At 55.8% G+C, this 17419-nt stretch overlaps 1 protein-coding gene across 3 annotated transcripts in view; it reads left to right on the forward strand.

The window, feature by feature from the left end:
* Window positions 1-17419, forward strand: part of KCNQ1 (potassium voltage-gated channel subfamily Q member 1) — a 323020-nt gene that overhangs the window by 287162 nt on the left and 18439 nt on the right. For 2 of the 3 annotated variants that reach the window (XM_038563590.1, XM_038563592.1), the window contains one exon: window positions 2975-3091. The exons of the other annotated variant lie outside the window; for it this stretch is intronic. In XM_038563590.1, coding sequence (XP_038419518.1) covers window positions 2975-3091 — 117 coding nt within the window. The remainder of the gene's footprint in view (window positions 1-2974; window positions 3092-17419) is intronic. 3 annotated transcript variants of the gene reach the window in all.

Below are 17419 nucleotides of genomic sequence, written 5' to 3' on the forward strand. Positions count from 1 at the left end.
CTCACGAGGTCTGGCCTGTTGGAGCTAGGACCCCCACACCCACAGGGGTCCTGAGTCCTTGACTGCAGAGGCCAGGGTGCTAGGGGCTGTGTCCTGAGCCACAGTGATAGACTTGCCACTGTTGACATCATGTGCAGCAGCCCAGGGGCATCAGGCTCCTGACTCTGCTGGAAGCCACACTAGTGCCCCCCACAGGGAGCTCCTTGTCTGTTGGGCCAGCTGTCCACACAGGGGAGGGACTGTAGTGCATCCTGTGTCCCAGGAAGGTCCAAAGGGCAGAGACTCCAAGGAAGAGGAAACCGCTTGAGGCGTGGGCATCCAGGGAGGGCTGCCTGGAAGAAGTGGGCCAGGCAGTCAGTGAGGTTCACCAGAGCCCTGTGGGTGGCGTTACCAAGGTCACTTATAGCTGAGAACATGGTGGTGTGGAAGGAAGGAAGCCACGCGCCCCAGGGGCATGGGTCACAAGTACTGGGGAGGTGGATTGGAAACACAGCCTCCTTCCTCTGCAGCCTCTGCCAGGGCGGAAGGGCATTTCCGTCAGACGGGCACAGCATGTATGTACGTAGTGCTCCTTCCCAAAGATGAGGGCCAGCCCATCCCCAGGGGCGCCCGGCTTCCCTCGGCCCCTGCATTCCTGTCTCCACGCAGTGGCCACAGGGATGTCTCAAACATAAACCAGACCACGCACTCCCAGCTTAAAGCCCCTTCTCCCTGGAATGCACTCCCGGCGCCTTTCCACAGCCCGTGGGTCCCCAGCTTCATGAGTCCCTCTAGCCTTACCTGCCTGAAGCTCCCATTTGCCACCCCTGGCCTCCTGGGGGTCCCTCCTCAAGGCCTCTGGGCCCACGCGAAGCATAACCCGGAGCTGTGCCGTGGCCGACCAGCCATGTGGCCATACCTGGAGCCACCGCTTGCTCCTGCTCCTCCCTGACCTGACATGCTGGTCCCCTCACTGCCTTCAGGTCTATGCCTCCAGAGCCCTGGCTGACATGCCTCCAGTGCCCCCAGTCCCTCATCCCCATCCGACCCTAAAGCTGGCAGGGGTGACTGGCTCCCTCATGGAGAGGGAAGCTGCCCCGTGTCAGGACTAGTGTAGGATTGTCCCTACGAAAGCCCTGTGCCTGGACCAGAGCCTGGTGTGTAGTAAGCGCCTAGCAAACTCTGTGGTGGCCTTGCTGTCTGAATGAATTAACCATGAACAAAGGTCAAGCTGAGCCTCCCACCACCAACCAGCTCCCTCTTGGCATGTGTCAACGGGGTGGGCGGGAGTGGACAGCATCTGTCCCCACCCGCTCCCACGTGCCCAGGGCAGTTCGGTGGGGGTTCTGACAACCCCATAAACACCCAGGGGCCATTTCAAGGCCACATGATCCTAGGAGCCCAATGCTGGCCCAGCCCACACCTGTGTGTCCCTCACTGGGGCTCCTGGGGAACCTGGCTCCTCACACTCACTGGGGCCAGGATCAGGTGCCTCCTCTTCCTCCCCCAAGCCTGCCTTCCTTGGGTGCTTGCCTTCTCAGCAGATGGCCCCATCCATGATGTCAGCCAAGGCCCTGAGAGTAACCCCCTTCCTCAACCCCACACCTGGCCACCAAGCCCTGACACCCCCATGCCTGTCCCCATGACCTCCTTTGATCTAGGCCCATTCGGCCCCAGGGAATGTGTCCCCTGTCGAGAGGGGCAGGGACTCAAGAGACAGAGGAGGACTAGAGAGAAGGCCAGCATCTTGATCCTGGTCTATTTTTAGTTAGTGGCAGGCTGTCACTCCAGAGGCCAGCGGCTGCGTCATCAAGGCCTTTTGATCTTCTTGTCATTGCTGCAAGATACACAGGAGGCAGCTGCTAACTGCTTGTAGAAGGAATGAAAGCAGGCACACAGGCCTGGGGCAAGGGCGGGGCAGGGTGAGTGCTGTGGGTGGGCAGTGGGAGGGTGGGTAGGTGGAGGGAGGGCAGCATGGATGGAGAGAAAGAAAAGGAAGGGAAACAAGGAAGAAAAGGAAGGAGGGAGGGAAGATGGTGGATGGACAGATGGATGGAATGGAATTGTGGAAAGATGGACGGATGGATAGATGGATGGATGGATGGTAGGTGAGCTGATGGATGGGTGAATGGATAGATGGACAGATGGAGGGATGGTGGATGGATGGATGGATGGATGGATGGATGGATGGACGGACAGATGAGTGGATAGATGGATGGATGGATGAATGGTAGGTGAGTGGATGGATGGGTGGATGGATAGATGGACAGAAGGATGGGATGGTGGATGGAAGGGTGGAGAGATGGATGGACAGATGAGTGAACAGATGGTTGGAATGGTGGATGGATGGATAGATGGAGAGATGGGTGGGTGGATGGATGGAATAATGGATGGACAGATGAGTGGACAGATGGATGGAATGGAATGGTGGAGGAATGGATGGATGGGTGGACAGATGGGTGATGAATAGATGGAATGATGGATGAATGGATGGATAGATGGACAGATGGGTGATGGAATGGTGGAGGGATGGATGGAATGACGGACAGATGGAAGGGAGGTAGAGAGTGAGCAAACAAGCAAACTCGGTGGAGTAGATGAAGGAGCTCAAGCAAGGATTCCTGGGAGAAGGAATGCGTGGGCCCCAAGCCCTCAAGGCCAGCTCCCCTCCCTGTTCCATTTGCCTCAGAGCAAACAGCTCTGTCATACTGCCAAGACCTAAGTATTGAGCCATTTCCCTCTGGGACTCTTCTTTGCTTATGTGAAGGTGCTCCTCCTCTGCTTCCTGGCCTGCCTGACCCCCTGCCTCCAGGGCTGGCCGGGGGGCTGCTGAGAAAGTGTGTGTCCCGCCTGCAGCCCTGTCTCGTACACACCCATGCAGGGAAACTCAGGACCCTGATGCTCTGTGGGCATCACTAGGTTTTAAAGGGACACGTTGGGGCTCTCCTGGCCCAGAGTCAAAGGTCTTGAGATCCCTCCCTCTCTGTACACCCAGATACCCGATGCCGCTACCAGAGCCTTCTGGAGTGGGGACAGAGTATCCTGTGGCAGCAGCCAACCGCAAGAAAGACAGGGCACCCAAGACACCCTGGCCTGCCAGGACAGACACACGGTACTGTCACCATCCCTGTCCCAGGCCGAGACAGACCCAGGCCCCTCCCTGGAGAACCCCCTCCTCCTGTACAAGCAGAAGAGCAGGAGGTGTTGGAGGCCTTACTAGGCAAGGGTGGGCAAAGAGAAAGAGCAGCAGAGGCCTTGGCCTGAGCTATGCCCACCCCTTCCCGCCAGACTCCCTCGGAACTCTGAGGCCCCACCCTCAGCCCAGGCAGGCTGCTCAGGGGTCTCCAGGCTGCATCCAACAGCTGCCTGTGCTGAGTCACCCGCACCTGTTGGGGGCGGGGGGGCGGGCCTGGGGGCTGGACCAGCTGGACACATTCCCTGGCAGGCGGCCCCTGGCACTGGGGGGCCAGAGTGTGCACACAGGCCTGAGTGAGGGTCGCCTGCACAAGATGAATGTGGGCAGCTGGTGGCCTGGCCTGGAGAGAGCAATAAGCCCCTGAGGAAACGGACCACAGCTAGAGGCCTGAGGCCCATCAGCACATCCCCTCCCAGCGTGTCCTGTTTCAGGGAATAAGACCAGACCTTCCCTTTTGGGGGGCACCCTCTGTGCCGTGTGTGGTGGTAAGAGGGTGAACAGACACGGCCTACAGGACACGGTGCAATCACACAGGGCATAAGAAAGTCCCACTGCCACGAAGACACAGCGTGGGCCAAGAGCCCACAGACTGAGGTCTGGGAGCTGGCCATAGAGGGCAGACTGGCAAAAATTAAAAAGAAGAGTAGTGCTCAGTGCTGGTGACGATGGGAGGACACAGGGCTGTCCTGCCCGTCTGGGGAGACTTTCTAGGGCCGTCAGATGGAGGCTGTGCTTGCCCTTTGGCCCCGCCACCACCCCTCAGAGACTCACTCCCAGGGCGCCAGGCCCAGGTGTCGGACAGACCTCTGCACCATGCGTGGTAGCACTGGGAGCGGTGCTGGAAGGCTGAGCTCGCCCGGCGGTCCCGGAGGTGGACAGGCGAGCTGGCCGTGGTAGGATCATGCTGAGAGCGTGCTGTGAAGGGATGCCTCCCCCAGCGGTGGCCGCGGGGCCGTGGCTCCTGGGCTGTGGCTGCCCACTCCTGCTGGTGCCCTCCGCCCTCGGCTGACACCTCCCATGTACGCCCTGCTCATCCATCAGGCGTGCCCAGCTCTCCAAGGCCCCCCAAAACCCCCAGGTACCGTCTAACATTCTAGGTATTTTACTGCCTTGGTTCTCACGTCTCTCTCCCCGACCCCGGAACACCACCCGAGTGCCGCAGGCCTTACTCTGCCTCCTTGTACCACGCACAGCACCTGACTCAGTGTGGCCGACTCAGGGTCCCTTGGGTGAGTGCACATGAGTCTGAGTCACAGCCTGAGCCCCGGGAGGGGCTGCCCCTCTGCCTCTGGAAGTCGCCCCCAAAACCTAGATATCCCTATGCTGTGAGCGTATGGAGGACCGAGGCCGCGCGGGGCCCTCTGGGGGCAGTGGAGTCCAGTGACATTCTGCATGCGCTGTGCCTACCCCAGGGGTGGGGGGCACGGCGCCCAGGCCTCACCCCTGCGGGGGCCCAGGCCTCATCCCTGCAGAGGCCAGGCCAGGGCTCCACCCGAGCACACTCCCTTCCAAGGGTTAACGCGAGCTCCTCAGGCAGCGGCGCGTTTGCATTTCACATGAAGATGTTTTTGCAGCAGCCCCGGATGCCAGCATTTCTGTGGTCACAGTCAGATGTTTTTAACTACATTGGACAGAACCCACGACGGCTCTTTCCGTGGCTTCAGCCAGTTTCTGAGCGCTACCTTGAACCCCCGTCATACCCCAAGACCAAGGCCGTGTCGGCGCCCCCAGCCCTGTACAGACTCCAGCGGCCCCAGAGCGGAGCCGACCCCAGCCGGCGGTGGGGGGGCCCCTTCCCCCAAACCCAAGCCCAAGCCCACCAGCCCTCCCCACACTCCCTCCGCTCCCGGGGAAGAGCAGGTTCCCCAGTGGCCGTTCTGGTGCCTTCCCAAGGCTCAGCCGGGGGCCGTGGCCACAGGGCAGCGCCCAGGGCATTAACTCAGGGCTGTCCCAGCTCCACAAAGCCTGCGGGAGCCTCCGGGGGCGGGGACAGGTGGCACAGCCACGCTAGGGGCCAGCCCTCCCCACACAGGGTCCCGGGCAGAGGCAGAGCATCGCACTTAAGGAAGCTCGAATCCTTGGGACGTGCCACTCAGCATTCCGACTGTGGTGGTGGGTTCATGGTCAGAAGAATCCCCAGAACATTCCAGATACACTTTCCCTTCCCGACTGTGCTCCGCTCCCCCAGCTTTGTACAAAGCATGCTTATCTGCGTGTTAAATGCTCTGAGAAGGCCTGCAAGGAGAAGAACCTACTTTGTTTAACCCAGCTGTTCCCGAGCGACTTCTCCATGAAACCTGTGTTTCCTTTTTCTGGCGGATACACGTTACTGTCTGAGCTGTTATCTTTTCAGGGACCTTGCAGGGGTGTTGAACACACAATCACCCCCTCTCCACCCTGTGTCCCACGCTGATGGCACCCAGCCTTTCCCGGCCTCCAAAGCGGGATGTGCACATTCAGGAGTCCCTGCAGCGTGTGCACACTGGGGCCGCCCAAAAGTGCTCAGACAGAGGACTTTCTTGGGTGGAAAAGCCTGTCACACCTGAGCTTGATGCTGGGGGCCACCACAGGATGTCACCACTGTGCAGAAGGGCCCAGAGGGACCCCCATTGTGCCCTCTCCTGCCCAAGGCCCCCGTGTCCACCCCCACATACACACACACACACACACACACACACACACACACACACACACAGCTCAGGCACTGTGACGTGGCCCCAGGTGGCCCACTCTGACTCCAGTTGTTACCAGTCCAGCTGCCAAGCCCCTACGGCCCATCTGTCAGGCCCCAGGTCCCCAGTGTCAGCTGCCCAAAGTCCTCCTCCCCAGGTCCCCCCAAGCCTGCAGGCCCTGCTCTCAGCTGCCACCAGGGCCCCCACCACACCCTCCCCCACAGGCGTCCGTCCCGCTGTCCCCAAGCCAGCAGAGTTGTGTTGGGGGAGGGGGGCAGACCACTTGTCACTTCAGAAGGCAGGTGACATGAGGGGTCCAGCCACCAGCAGAGTCACGCAGCCCCTGCACTAGCCCTGTGGGACCCCCACCTCGCTACGCTCCCCCTTCCAGCCTGGACAGGGTCAGGCCTCTCCGTCCCCTTGCACAGACCAGCCCGAGCTCCCCAAGGAGCTTCTGCCCAGCAGGACCCAGGACTGTCCTCTCCTGGGCCTCATTCCCTCCCTCACAGATTTGTTCAATCAGCAGGCCCTGCACACCCCTGTGCCCCGGGCATTGGTGCTGGGCAAGAGCATGGGGGTCCTGGCTCCCAAGGGGCTGTGGCCTGTTGGGGAGGACAGACAGGAATCGGGGAAACAAAAGTGGGCAAGACAACCTTCGGATAACAGTAGGAATGTGGGGGGCTCTGATACAGAGGACTGGAGGGGGCCAAGGGGCGTCTCTCAGGAGGTGAGGCCAGAACGGCAAGAGGGAGGCAGCGTGACAGAGACCAGGCAGAGGAAAGAACAGGTTTGAGAGCCCTGGGGTCAGAGTGAGGGGCATGGGGCTTTCCCAGAGAGGCCCCACATCCTGCCCTGGTTCCTTTGAGAGTGTGCTTCTTTCCGGCCTGGTTCCACCCCTGTTTCCTGAGTGCCGGCCAGGTACCCGCGCAGGGCAGCTGCTGTGGGGTACACGGCCCAGGGGCACTTGAGGGAGTGGATCTCACTGAACTAGCAGATGCCCAGGTACATGGTGAAGGCATTGGGGGGGGGGGGGCTCCCAGCAAAGCACTCCCACCTTCTGGTGCCAGAGCCCTGGTTTCTCTGCCCCTGAGAGGTCATCTGAACGCCAATGTATATCCATGGGTTCATTCAACTCTGAAACACCTGAACCACCGCCCTGCCTCCGGATCCCAGGGCCCCTCTGTTCCCATCAACCTCAGCTCGCTGCAGGGGGAGGCTGGGCTTCCAGCATCACCACTGGCTGCCTCCCATCCCCTGTTGCGTGTTCTGTGCACCCATCTCTCCCTCCCTCCCATCCCAGCGTCACACCCTGTTTGCGCAAGAACCATGGTTGGTGGGGAAGATTGCACAAAGCTGTGTGGAGGTAAACACCAGATGGGTTCCACAGAGACCCCCTCCCCGAGTGCCCACATGTGCCTGGCCCTGAGTTGTGGAGGGGCGAGGGGCTGGAGACAAACAACACTCCAGAATAACAGCCAGGACAGGCAGGGCTGGCATGGTGAGGGCAGGCCAGGAGCTTGGGGATGGGGGACACACCCCAGAGCCCATCAGCCCATGGTGGCAGGAGAAGTCAGGTTGAAAACACACCTAAGCTAGCGGCCAAAATAGACCATGTGAGCTAGTGCGTGGCTCAGCCTCCAGGATCGAGCTGGCCTTGCATTCTAGAGATGCCTCTGAACTGCCCGATCCAGTCTGCTCTCTTACAATGCAGGGGACACGGTGGGGGTGGGGGACTCTTGTTTGCAGCTGGCTTTGCCTCTGGCACCTGGTTGGCACCTGGTTTTCTCTCATACATTAGGCGATGCCCCATCTTTCCTGTGCGCCGGAACACTTTGTGTGAGATCCATGTTTCTACTTCATGGAAATATGGTAGAATCGCCCCCAAAAAACTAGACTTGAGCCCATCTGGAGGAGAATAAGTGACTATTATTTCACCTCATCTGGGGGCTTCAGTTTATTCGGGATTTCCTCCTTCGTTGGCTGCTTAGGGTAATTTTTCCTTAAAAAGCGATTCATCCCGTCAAGTTTTTGGTTTTGTAGGACATGACGTATTCCACTCACTCTGCACCTATGGCTGTTCCTCCTCTTCCAATCCAAATTCTTTGTCTCCTGCTTCAAGCTTTTGCATGTCATTGGCTCCCAAACAACCCTCCTTTGGTTTTACTGACCAATTCTGCCTTCATAAACACTTTCCTGTTCTGCTCGTATCTTCCTTTATCCTCTCTCTCTAGTTCTTTCTCGGCAGTTATCTTGCTGTTCTTCCTCCACCTTCTTGAGTTGAAGCTTCATTTTCTGATTTTCTAGAATGGCTATCAATCTTCCTCTGAATACCCTCTTGGCAGCATCCCACGTGCTTCTATCATTCTTGTCGTGGGTCTTTCTAGATGGATTTAATTGCTATTTTATATCCAAAGCATCGTTTGGAACTACATGATCTTGTAAAGCTCCTTGTGTGTCAGTTTTGTCACTCCTTAGCTGGTATTAATTTCCTATTTTACTCCAAGGTATGAACTTTTTGAAATGCGTGGACTTTTCCCTTGGGGCCTAAGGGGGTTGTTTCCATGATCTTTCTGTGCACATGTAGAGGCAACCTGGGCCGTTCTGCTGATTGACTTGAACTTGCCAGTGGAGGAGTTGGGTTCCTCCACATCCTTATTTTGTTTGTTTGTTTTTCCCGCTGTGGTATGTCAGCTTCTGACGACAGTGCCGTAGTTGCCAACAACATTGCGGATCTCTTGACAACGTGTTGGTTTTGTTTGATCTTTCCTGCCCTGCACTCCAGGCACATATGTGCCTTCCCACAGATCCGTGCAAGGAGCTCTGTTCCTCGCTGGGTCTCCCTGTCTGTCTCTGGAACCTCTGCCTCTGGAGCCCTCAACCTCTCCCTCCACTCACTGCTCACACCCTGCTCTATGGCCACGTCTGCTGACAGGGTCTTCAATTCCCTTCTGTTTGTGGACACCCATCCGTTTAGCCTCTCTGAGAACATCAAATCTAATCTAAAGGCCAATTTGGCTTAGCCTCCTCTGGTGTGAGGTCACCGCCTGCAGCATGGCTCTTGTCCCACAGGGAGGGTCAGGCTCCCTGGGTGTTTGGTGACTCCTTATCTCAGGAAGAGACCCTGTAGCTTGGAAGGCAGTTACAACGTGAGTGTTGAACTCTGCTGCTGCCTCTGCCTCTCAGCAAGGCCTCACCCAGGGCAGGTGTGAGGATAGAAAGGGGACCAAGAACCTGGTGGGATAAGTCTGGGGGCACACAGTGAGAATCCTGCACCTTGGGTCTTCATGCTAGCCCCAACAGAAGCTCTTGAAAGGTTTTAGGAGAGGCTATTGTGTGTTCTGAATCACTGCTCTGGAGGCAGGGGTCAGGGGACCCACAGGGGCTGGCCAGATTGACTCAGATGGGATGAGAGGTCATCAGACCTGGGCCAGAGAAAAAGAGGACAGGAAGAGAGCCCAGGAGATGCCAAGGAAGGAGTGGCCTGTGGAATAGCCCTGTGGAGGCAGGAATCATGCTGCCCTCTACCCCCATGGTCACCAACAGCATCCCCTGCCCTTATTATAATTCTAGCCTGTTCGTGGTTGCTTTTGGAGCTTTAAGGTGGCCCCTGACCACCCTATCTCAAATCATCCCTCCACCCAGGAGTTGTTGAAGCTGTTCAGAGGTGCTCACCTTAATCTCCTTGCCTGTGACATCTCCCCTTCCTTACCTGGCTGATCCTTGAGGTGTCCCCTTGAAGGACACTTCCTCCAGGAGATCCAGTTACCTTCCACTGAAACTCTATACTTTCCCTGCAAGTGCATATGAGCACTGGAGTCACATACCACCCCCAGGGATGTCCCTGTCCTACTCCCTGACACCTGACCCAGCAAAGGAGACTTTGCAGATGAAACTGAGTAAGGGATCTCCAGATGGGAATTACCCTGGCTTATCTGGATGGGCCCAGTGTCATCACAAGAGTCCTTACAAGAAGGACACAGGAGGTCAGAGACAGAGGAGTGGCTGTGACAGTGGAGACAAAAGCTAGAGAGGAGAGAAGGTGCTAGGCTGCTGGCTGTGATGGTGGAGGATGAGATTATGAGCCAAGGAAGGTACTTCTAGAAGCTGGAAAAAGCAGGAAGTGGTTTTGGTCCTGGAGCCTCCAGAAGGAGCATAGCTGTGATGACACCTTCACGTTAGCCTAGTGAGCTCCTGGACTCCAGAGCTATAAGATTGTCAGTGTGTGCACCTGGAAGTGTGTGGTGACTCATCACAGTAGCAATAGGACATGTATACAAGCAGCAGCTTAGTGCCAGGCCCTGGGGCACAGCAGCAGACAAGGTGAACCAAACCCTGCCCTCATGGGGATCGTCCTCCAGGAGGTATGGGAGAATGGAGACAGCTATGTAGTTAGAACCATGCCAAATGCTATAAAGAGAGCTGGGGGGGGCGGGGCACATAACCAGAGTTGTGATCCTGTGTCAGAAGTTAGCAACGGCATCCATTAGCAACGGCATCCATGGAAGCACTCTGTGATATGAACATAAAGCATCTGTGGAAATTAGATAGACTACACAGAAGGATGCAGAGAGCATCCAGACAGGGGTGGCACACACAAAGGCCCCAAGGCAGGATGGAACATGCCTGACTTGTGGATGTGAGTAGAAGTAGAGAGCTGAGCACAGGCCAAGGGAGAGGGTGGGGTGATGGAGGTGAAGTGCCAGATGGTGCTATACCCTGGGGCCCTTTAAGGGGGCCAGCAGGGCACCCCAAAGGATATAAGGCAATGGAGCTCTGCATTTATAAGATCACTCTGAAATTCAAGAAGGTAATGTAATCATTAAACCAGAACAGGATGCTGTGAAAAAGAAACAAATGGAAAACCAGAAAGAGCTCCTGGAAATGTAAAATATGCTGCTGAATTAAAATCAGGAAAAAATAAAAAAAACTTGGTGAATGATTGACATCTCCCCTAAAGTGAAATAAAGAAGAAAGGTGAAAAGTAAGAGGGAACATCCAGGAAGCATGGTGGCTCCACCCAAGGAGGCCCACTACCCTACTCCCAGACATTCCAGGGAGGAATGAGAAGAAAGACTCACCAAGAACCTGGCACTAGAGAGAGCAGCTGCCATGTCTTTGTGCCCTTCCACCCTGGAACTCCCAGGAATCTTCTTAAAGAACTGATGGGTGACCCACCGAACCATGGGCTGGTCTTCAGTAGAGATTTACAGAAACACCTTCAAACTTCTGAAGGAAAATAGAATTCTATACCTAGCCAAAGTACCCACCAAGGGTGAGGCATTTTCAGTCACTCAAGAGTTCATAAAACTTTCTTTCTGCGCCTTTTCCCAGAAAGTTATAGAGAACATGCCCCAGCAAAATGTGGGGGAAAACAGGACAGAGGAGGCCCTGGAGGCAGGCAGGGAGAAGGTGGAGTGGCCCCAACCAGGGCATGAGCAGAGGACATCAGGTCCAGGGTCGGCCTCCCAGGAGAATGAGCAGTGTGGGCTTAGAAGCAGACATGGTGCAGCAGGGCTTCCAAAACAGCAGGGTATCACGCTGAATGAAGGCATTGCTAGAAAACGCAGTGGCGAACCGTGGACCCTGTGGCTCCAAGGGAAAAAGCACTGGGCACGGATCACTGTGGACTGAATCCAAACAACGGTGACACTATACAGGGAGATAGGAGGCCCAAGAATCATAAAATGGTGAGAATTCCATCCTTAGTCCCCTGCAAGGAAAGATATCAAAAGTTGATAAATGGGGAAATCCATGGCAAGCATGTTTCTTAAGGCTGATGAGGGAACCGCCAAGGGGGAGCCTTGAAAGCGACTGTCCCGTGAGTGGGGCAGGGCACGACCTGGGGCCCACGTGCTGCTTCTTCATCATAAGCTGTACAGTGAGCATATCCTTTGGGTTACCGTGCCACCAACGTTTACCCACGTGTAGTTAACTCTTCCCGGAAGGGCCACTGTCTGGGTGCAACATGATGTGATCCCAAAGGGACAGGGGAGACAGGAGGCACTATGGCTGAGGTCCTGGGAGGGAGAAGGGAGAGAGAACCAGGGTTAGAAAGAAGGGTGGACACAGGAGATGTGGGGGGCGCGGGGGGACCAAAATCCAGGCATGAGAGGTGGCTGGATTGGGGGATGAGGGAGGGGCATCATCAGGAAAGCCCTCTCTCCAGGCTCCGGTTGACCATGCAGTAGGGGAGAAGAGACTGCTGTGATCCCCAGGCAGACATGGCAGGGGATGATGTGACGGGTCTTTGAGATGCTGCATGGGGGCTTCTGCCTGTGGTCAGGGTGTGAGGCCAGAGGACAGGTCCGAGCTGAGCGTGGACTCTGGAGAACGGTGGGAATGGCACTTCTGATGAAGGGGTGTGGACGAGGTCACCAGCAAAAGATTGCAGAGGCAGGAGAGTGAGCCAGGACAACCACAGAAGGGTGAGCAGATGTGGGAGGCATGAGGCTCGGGTGTCCCCCAAACTCAGGGGAGCTGGCTTCGCGAAGGGGTGCCCCATGCCACCCAGAGGACAGGAAGCAAACCGGGATGTCCCACGGGGTGTAGCCACTTGGAGCCGTGGGATTTCATATTCGGTGTGGCTCCACTGACCTCACAACACACTGTGCTGATCAGGGACTTAAATCACACCACCGTGGTCACCACCACCACCTCCACTGGTGCCCCGTAAGTTCCTGTGGCCTGAGTGCCTCGGTGAGGTAGTGGGTGTTTGGGGCGGGGACAGCCAGGTGTCCGCAGAAGCCGGCACTGCCCAGCAGAAGGGCCCACTGAGGGAAGCTGAGGGCCTGCCCCACAGTCCACGTGTTGGTTTCTGCAGGGGGACAATGCAGGAAGGGTGGCAGCCTGGGCCTGAGACAGAGGTCAGATGGACCTGGACAGGGATATCCTTGTGCGCAGAGCTGGTCACAGTGAAAATGGACCTAGGAACAGTGGGAGCAGCTGCCTCCCCAAGGTTCATCCAAGGCTGGGCCCCCACTGGAGCCTCCCTCCCACTGCAGCCCCAGACATGGGGTCCCCCGGCACGGGCCTGCTGCTGGGCTGCCAGAGCACAGACCTGGTCCGACGGGGGCGGGAGGGAGGGCCTTCCGAGCCCACACAACCCAAGTCCTCCACCCACCCCACCTCAGCATCCTTCCAGGGAAACAGGCATTTCCTGTGGGAGAGCTCCAGAGGCCCAGGTGTCAGAGAGAAGCGCGGAGGGGAGCAGGAGTGTCCGCAAGCATCCACTTGCCAGCATCCCTTTGGCACTTGTTGCCAGGAGGCCCCACCCCGTGTGCCTGAAGTTACACCATTGGCGCTTCCTTCTTTGGGTTAGATGTTGTCTTCAACAAATATTTTCTGAATGTCTGCTATGTACTAGGCGCTGGGAACACGGGGGAAAGTATGTGGACCTGCCTTTGAGGGAGTAACGTACAATGGGGCCACGGACAGTAAACAGACAATTAATTATCTTCTGCAGAGAAGGAGGGAATTCTCCCCACACAGTTAGTCATTCACACTTCAGTATGAATGAGTTTTTCCCTGCGCTTTCCTCAGTGATAGGCTGGACCGGGGTGGCCTCCTGCTTGGGAGACTGAGGTGCGGGTAGGGGGTCAGAGCAGAGAGGGACAGGGCAACTACTTCCCACAGAAGCTTCCCCAGCTCCCAAGTTCCCAGGCTGCATCCCAGGAGCCCCCGGGAGGCCCTCCCTGGAACCCACCCCCACCCAGCCCGGCCTCGGCTCCTCCTGCCCCCGTACCCTCTCCGAGGCCTCGCCCTCCCCGCCATCCTGGAAACGATTTTGTTGTCTGCGGAGATCATGTGTAACTGCCTGTGAGTTATAAGTCTCCGGAGCAAGCAGCCTGTTACCTAACCAGGCCTGGCTCATGCCAATGTCTTGAGTAATTATTGGGGGGCGGGGGGCCATCCAGCCCACAGCAGAACCTCTCCGAGGGAGTGCTATTGTTTTTCATGTCAGCTGCATTTTAAGGCTACATTTCACGTCAGCTGTGACTTGGAAGGAAAGAGGGCCTGGCCTTTGAAAAATTGAGAAATTGAGACTGGGGTGGTGGAGGGCAGTTTAACCCTTCGGGCCCCCAGCGCTCCCCGGCTTCCCAGGGTTGTCTGACAGAGGGCAGGCTTGTTGGGGATCAGAACCCGTGGCCAGGCCCGGCAGCCGCCACTTGGCAGCGCCGATGGAAACCGCCGTGCGGTTACGCACAGACAGTCACGGAAACTCGGGAGGACGGCAGTGTTGGAGGCTGCGCCAGGCCTGGCCTCTGAGCCCTTCCTCCTTCTTCTCCCACGATCGGCGGCCAGGTGCCCACAGATGGCTCTGGGGTGGTGGTGGGGGGGCTCACCCAGCACCCCCACCCCGACCCGGTCCACCCCCGTTGGGTCCCCGGGAGCACAGAGAGGGGTGCAAGGCAACTGCCTCCAGCCCAGATCCATCAACCAGTGACTCGGGCACCTACCGTGTGCCGGGAGCTGCGCCAGGTGCTGGGGAGGCCGCGCAAACCCCTTTCTCGGGAAGCTTGATCCAGGGAGAGACGGGCAGGAAGCCTGCAAGCGCCAAGGATAGGCGCAAGGTTACAGAGCAGCGAGGACCAGGAGGAAGAAAACCCCAGTGAGTGAGCAGCGGGGTAGGTGGGGGTGGCAGGAGCCAAGTGAGGGGCCCATGAGCTAGACAGGCGTCCAGGAGCAGGGGAAGGCCTGCCCAAGTCATCCTTGGCCCTCCCGACACCTCACGATACTGACGGCCAGGCTCTGACCCCCGCCAGAGCCCTGGAAGGTTCTTGTGCTTTCTGATACTGAAGTCTGCACTGACTCACTTGCTTAACTGTTCCCTATGTTGTTCAACAAAACTTTACCCAGGGGCTAGGGACATCAGTCCTGAGGTCCAGGGGACAGTGGCACCTGGGCCAGTGGGGCTCTGATGAGTGGGACAAGGTGAGAATGGAGTGCTGGCAGGACCAGATCGGGGCTGGCAGCCCTCATACAGAGATGGACTCTGATGGGAAGTTGTAGGAGGGTTTTAAGCTCTAAGACCAGAGGGGACATATTTTGATTTACATGCATCCAAACTGCATATAGAATGTGGTGGGGACACCAGGGGGGGTGCAGAGGAGCAGTTGGCAGAGGTGACAGACCAGGTTCAGGGCAAGGGGATTGGTTCTAGCTGTTGCCAAAACAATGACATGAGTGGTAGCCTAATCCAGACAGAATTTCGCCACCCATGGGGTCTCAGGGCTGGGGTGTGCACAGCCCTACATGAAGACCCAGGGCCCTGCTCTCTGCTAGCTTCATTGTCCCCAATACACATCTGCCTCATGGCCCCAGATGGCTGCTCCCACAGACACCATCATGTCTGCATTCCAGCAGCAGGAAGGAAGGACAAGACCCTATGCAGAAGCCACTTGTATCAGTTTCTCTTATTTCCACTGACCAAAATGTAACATACACACCCAAATCACTACAAGGGCCCCTGAGAAGCCAAATCTCTACTACAGGCAAGCATTCAACCCATTTAATTCATGGTCCTTAATTAAAGAAAGAGAGAGAGGGAAGAGCTATGGACAACTTACCATCTTTGCACAGAACAAAATTCTACATGTGGTCTGGAGGCTAGAGAGAACTCAGGTGGGAACTAGATGGCACTGCCATTTCCTGGGATGAAGGGGACAGGGAGGACAGAACGTGTCCATTCAAGATGGCCCTCAGACACCAAAGTGGTAAGGCCAGGGCCTGGGGCCCCGTGGCCTGGTTGGCCCTGAGAGTCGAAACCAGGAACCATCAGTCTGTGGACGTGGTGAGGTTGGCAATAGAGGGAGGGCAGAGGCAGCCAGCAGACCAAGGGGGTCACAGAGTGGACTTGGCGGAGAAAACCCAGGAAAGTGTGGGTCCCAGGAGCTGGAAGGCTTCAACAGGAGGACCCACCCCCCAAAGACGGAAACCTGAGAAGTCAGGGCAGAAGACACATTGAAGTGGCCACTGGGAGGCCACTGGTAACTAGAGCAGTTGTGGTACCAGGGACCACAACCCAGATGAAGAGAGCTGAGAAGTTAATGAACAACTTCTGGTTAAATATGGCAAACTAACACATGTGTTTATCTCTACCTCCTCCAAACCCCACTAAAATAACAGTAAAGGCATTAGGTGTTTTAAGATATAGATCAACAAATCTAAAGTGATCAGAAGAGGAGACAAGAGAGGCTAAAAACTATCAACAGAAGTTTAGAAATGGGGAACCAGAAGGACTTGTGGAAACCAAGAATATAGACACCAAGCCCTGCAAAAGCAAGAGATGTTGATAATGGAAAAGCTCTCAGCCTGGAACCCTGAGCAGGCTCAGGGTCAGGCACCCCCAGCTAGCCTCCGGAGTGCTAGAGGGAATGGCAGACAGGGAGGATATTTACCGAAGATTGTCTGAACAGCAGACACTTCCCAGGTCATACATCCTGCCACCCCATCCCTTCCCCAGCCCATGAAGCCAGGTACTGCCTGTCCTCCAGTCCAACCAGAGACAGAAGGCTTAGTCCCTGGAGAAACTGAATCCAAGAGGTTCTGAATATGAGGACACAAGGAGCAGCTGTGGGTGGAGAATGGGCCATCATGATAAAAACAAATGGGTTCGGTGAACACTTTTTTTTTTTTTTAATTTTTTTAATTTTTATTTATTTATTTATGATAGTCACAGAGAGAGAGAGGCAGAGACACAGGCAGAGGGAGAAGCAGGCTCCATGCACCGGGAGCCCGATGTGGGATTCGATCCCGGGTCTCCAGGATCATGCCCTGGGCCAAAGGCAGGCGCCAAACCACTGCGCCACCCAGGGATCCCTGGTGAACACTTTTATGCTAAGAAGTAAGAGTCCTACCCTCTTCCTTCCTTAAACCCCTGAATGCCCTCATTGGGGCACAAGATTTGACCTAAGAATACCACCAATAAAGTGGATACCTTAAGTTTCCAGAGAGAAAAAGTAGGTCACATACACAGCCTAGCAAGTCGAAATGGCATCAGACTTTTCAACAGCAATACAGAAAGCTAGCACATGATGAAGAAATGCCTTCAAACTCCTGAGGGAAAAAAACATTTCCAATCTAGAATTCTACACCCACACTTTCAGGTATGAAAGTAGGTTAAAGGCATTTTCAAACATGCACAGTCAAAAATCTTACCTACCACAGGCTTTTTCCAGCAAATTACTTGAGGATATGCTCCAGGAAAATGAAGCATAAACCAAAAAAGAGAAGCATAGGATTTAAGAACCAGGAGAATCCAACCCAAAAAATAGATGATTGATAGATAGATGATAGATAGATAGATAGATAGATAGATAGATAGATAGATAGATAGATACCAGCCAACCAAGGAAATTTCCAAAATGAGGGGGGAAAGAGTTCTAGTACTACAGCTATTCAGCAGGCCTGAAGAGCAACCAGTCCTCTGAGGACTGCAGAAAGAAACTTCCAGGAGAAAAAAAATAATAAAGCTGATAGATTGCTGGTGCTCTCAACTGAATAAATAGAAGTTTTACAATTCAAGCAGAAAGTTCAAGAATTCACTGGTTGATAGATGCATTAAAAATTCAGC

Source organism: Canis lupus, chromosome 18 (assembly GCF_011100685.1).
Source record: "Canis lupus familiaris isolate Mischka breed German Shepherd chromosome 18, alternate assembly UU_Cfam_GSD_1.0, whole genome shotgun sequence".
In the NCBI taxonomy this organism is placed as follows: Eukaryota; Metazoa; Chordata; class Mammalia; order Carnivora; family Canidae; genus Canis; species Canis lupus.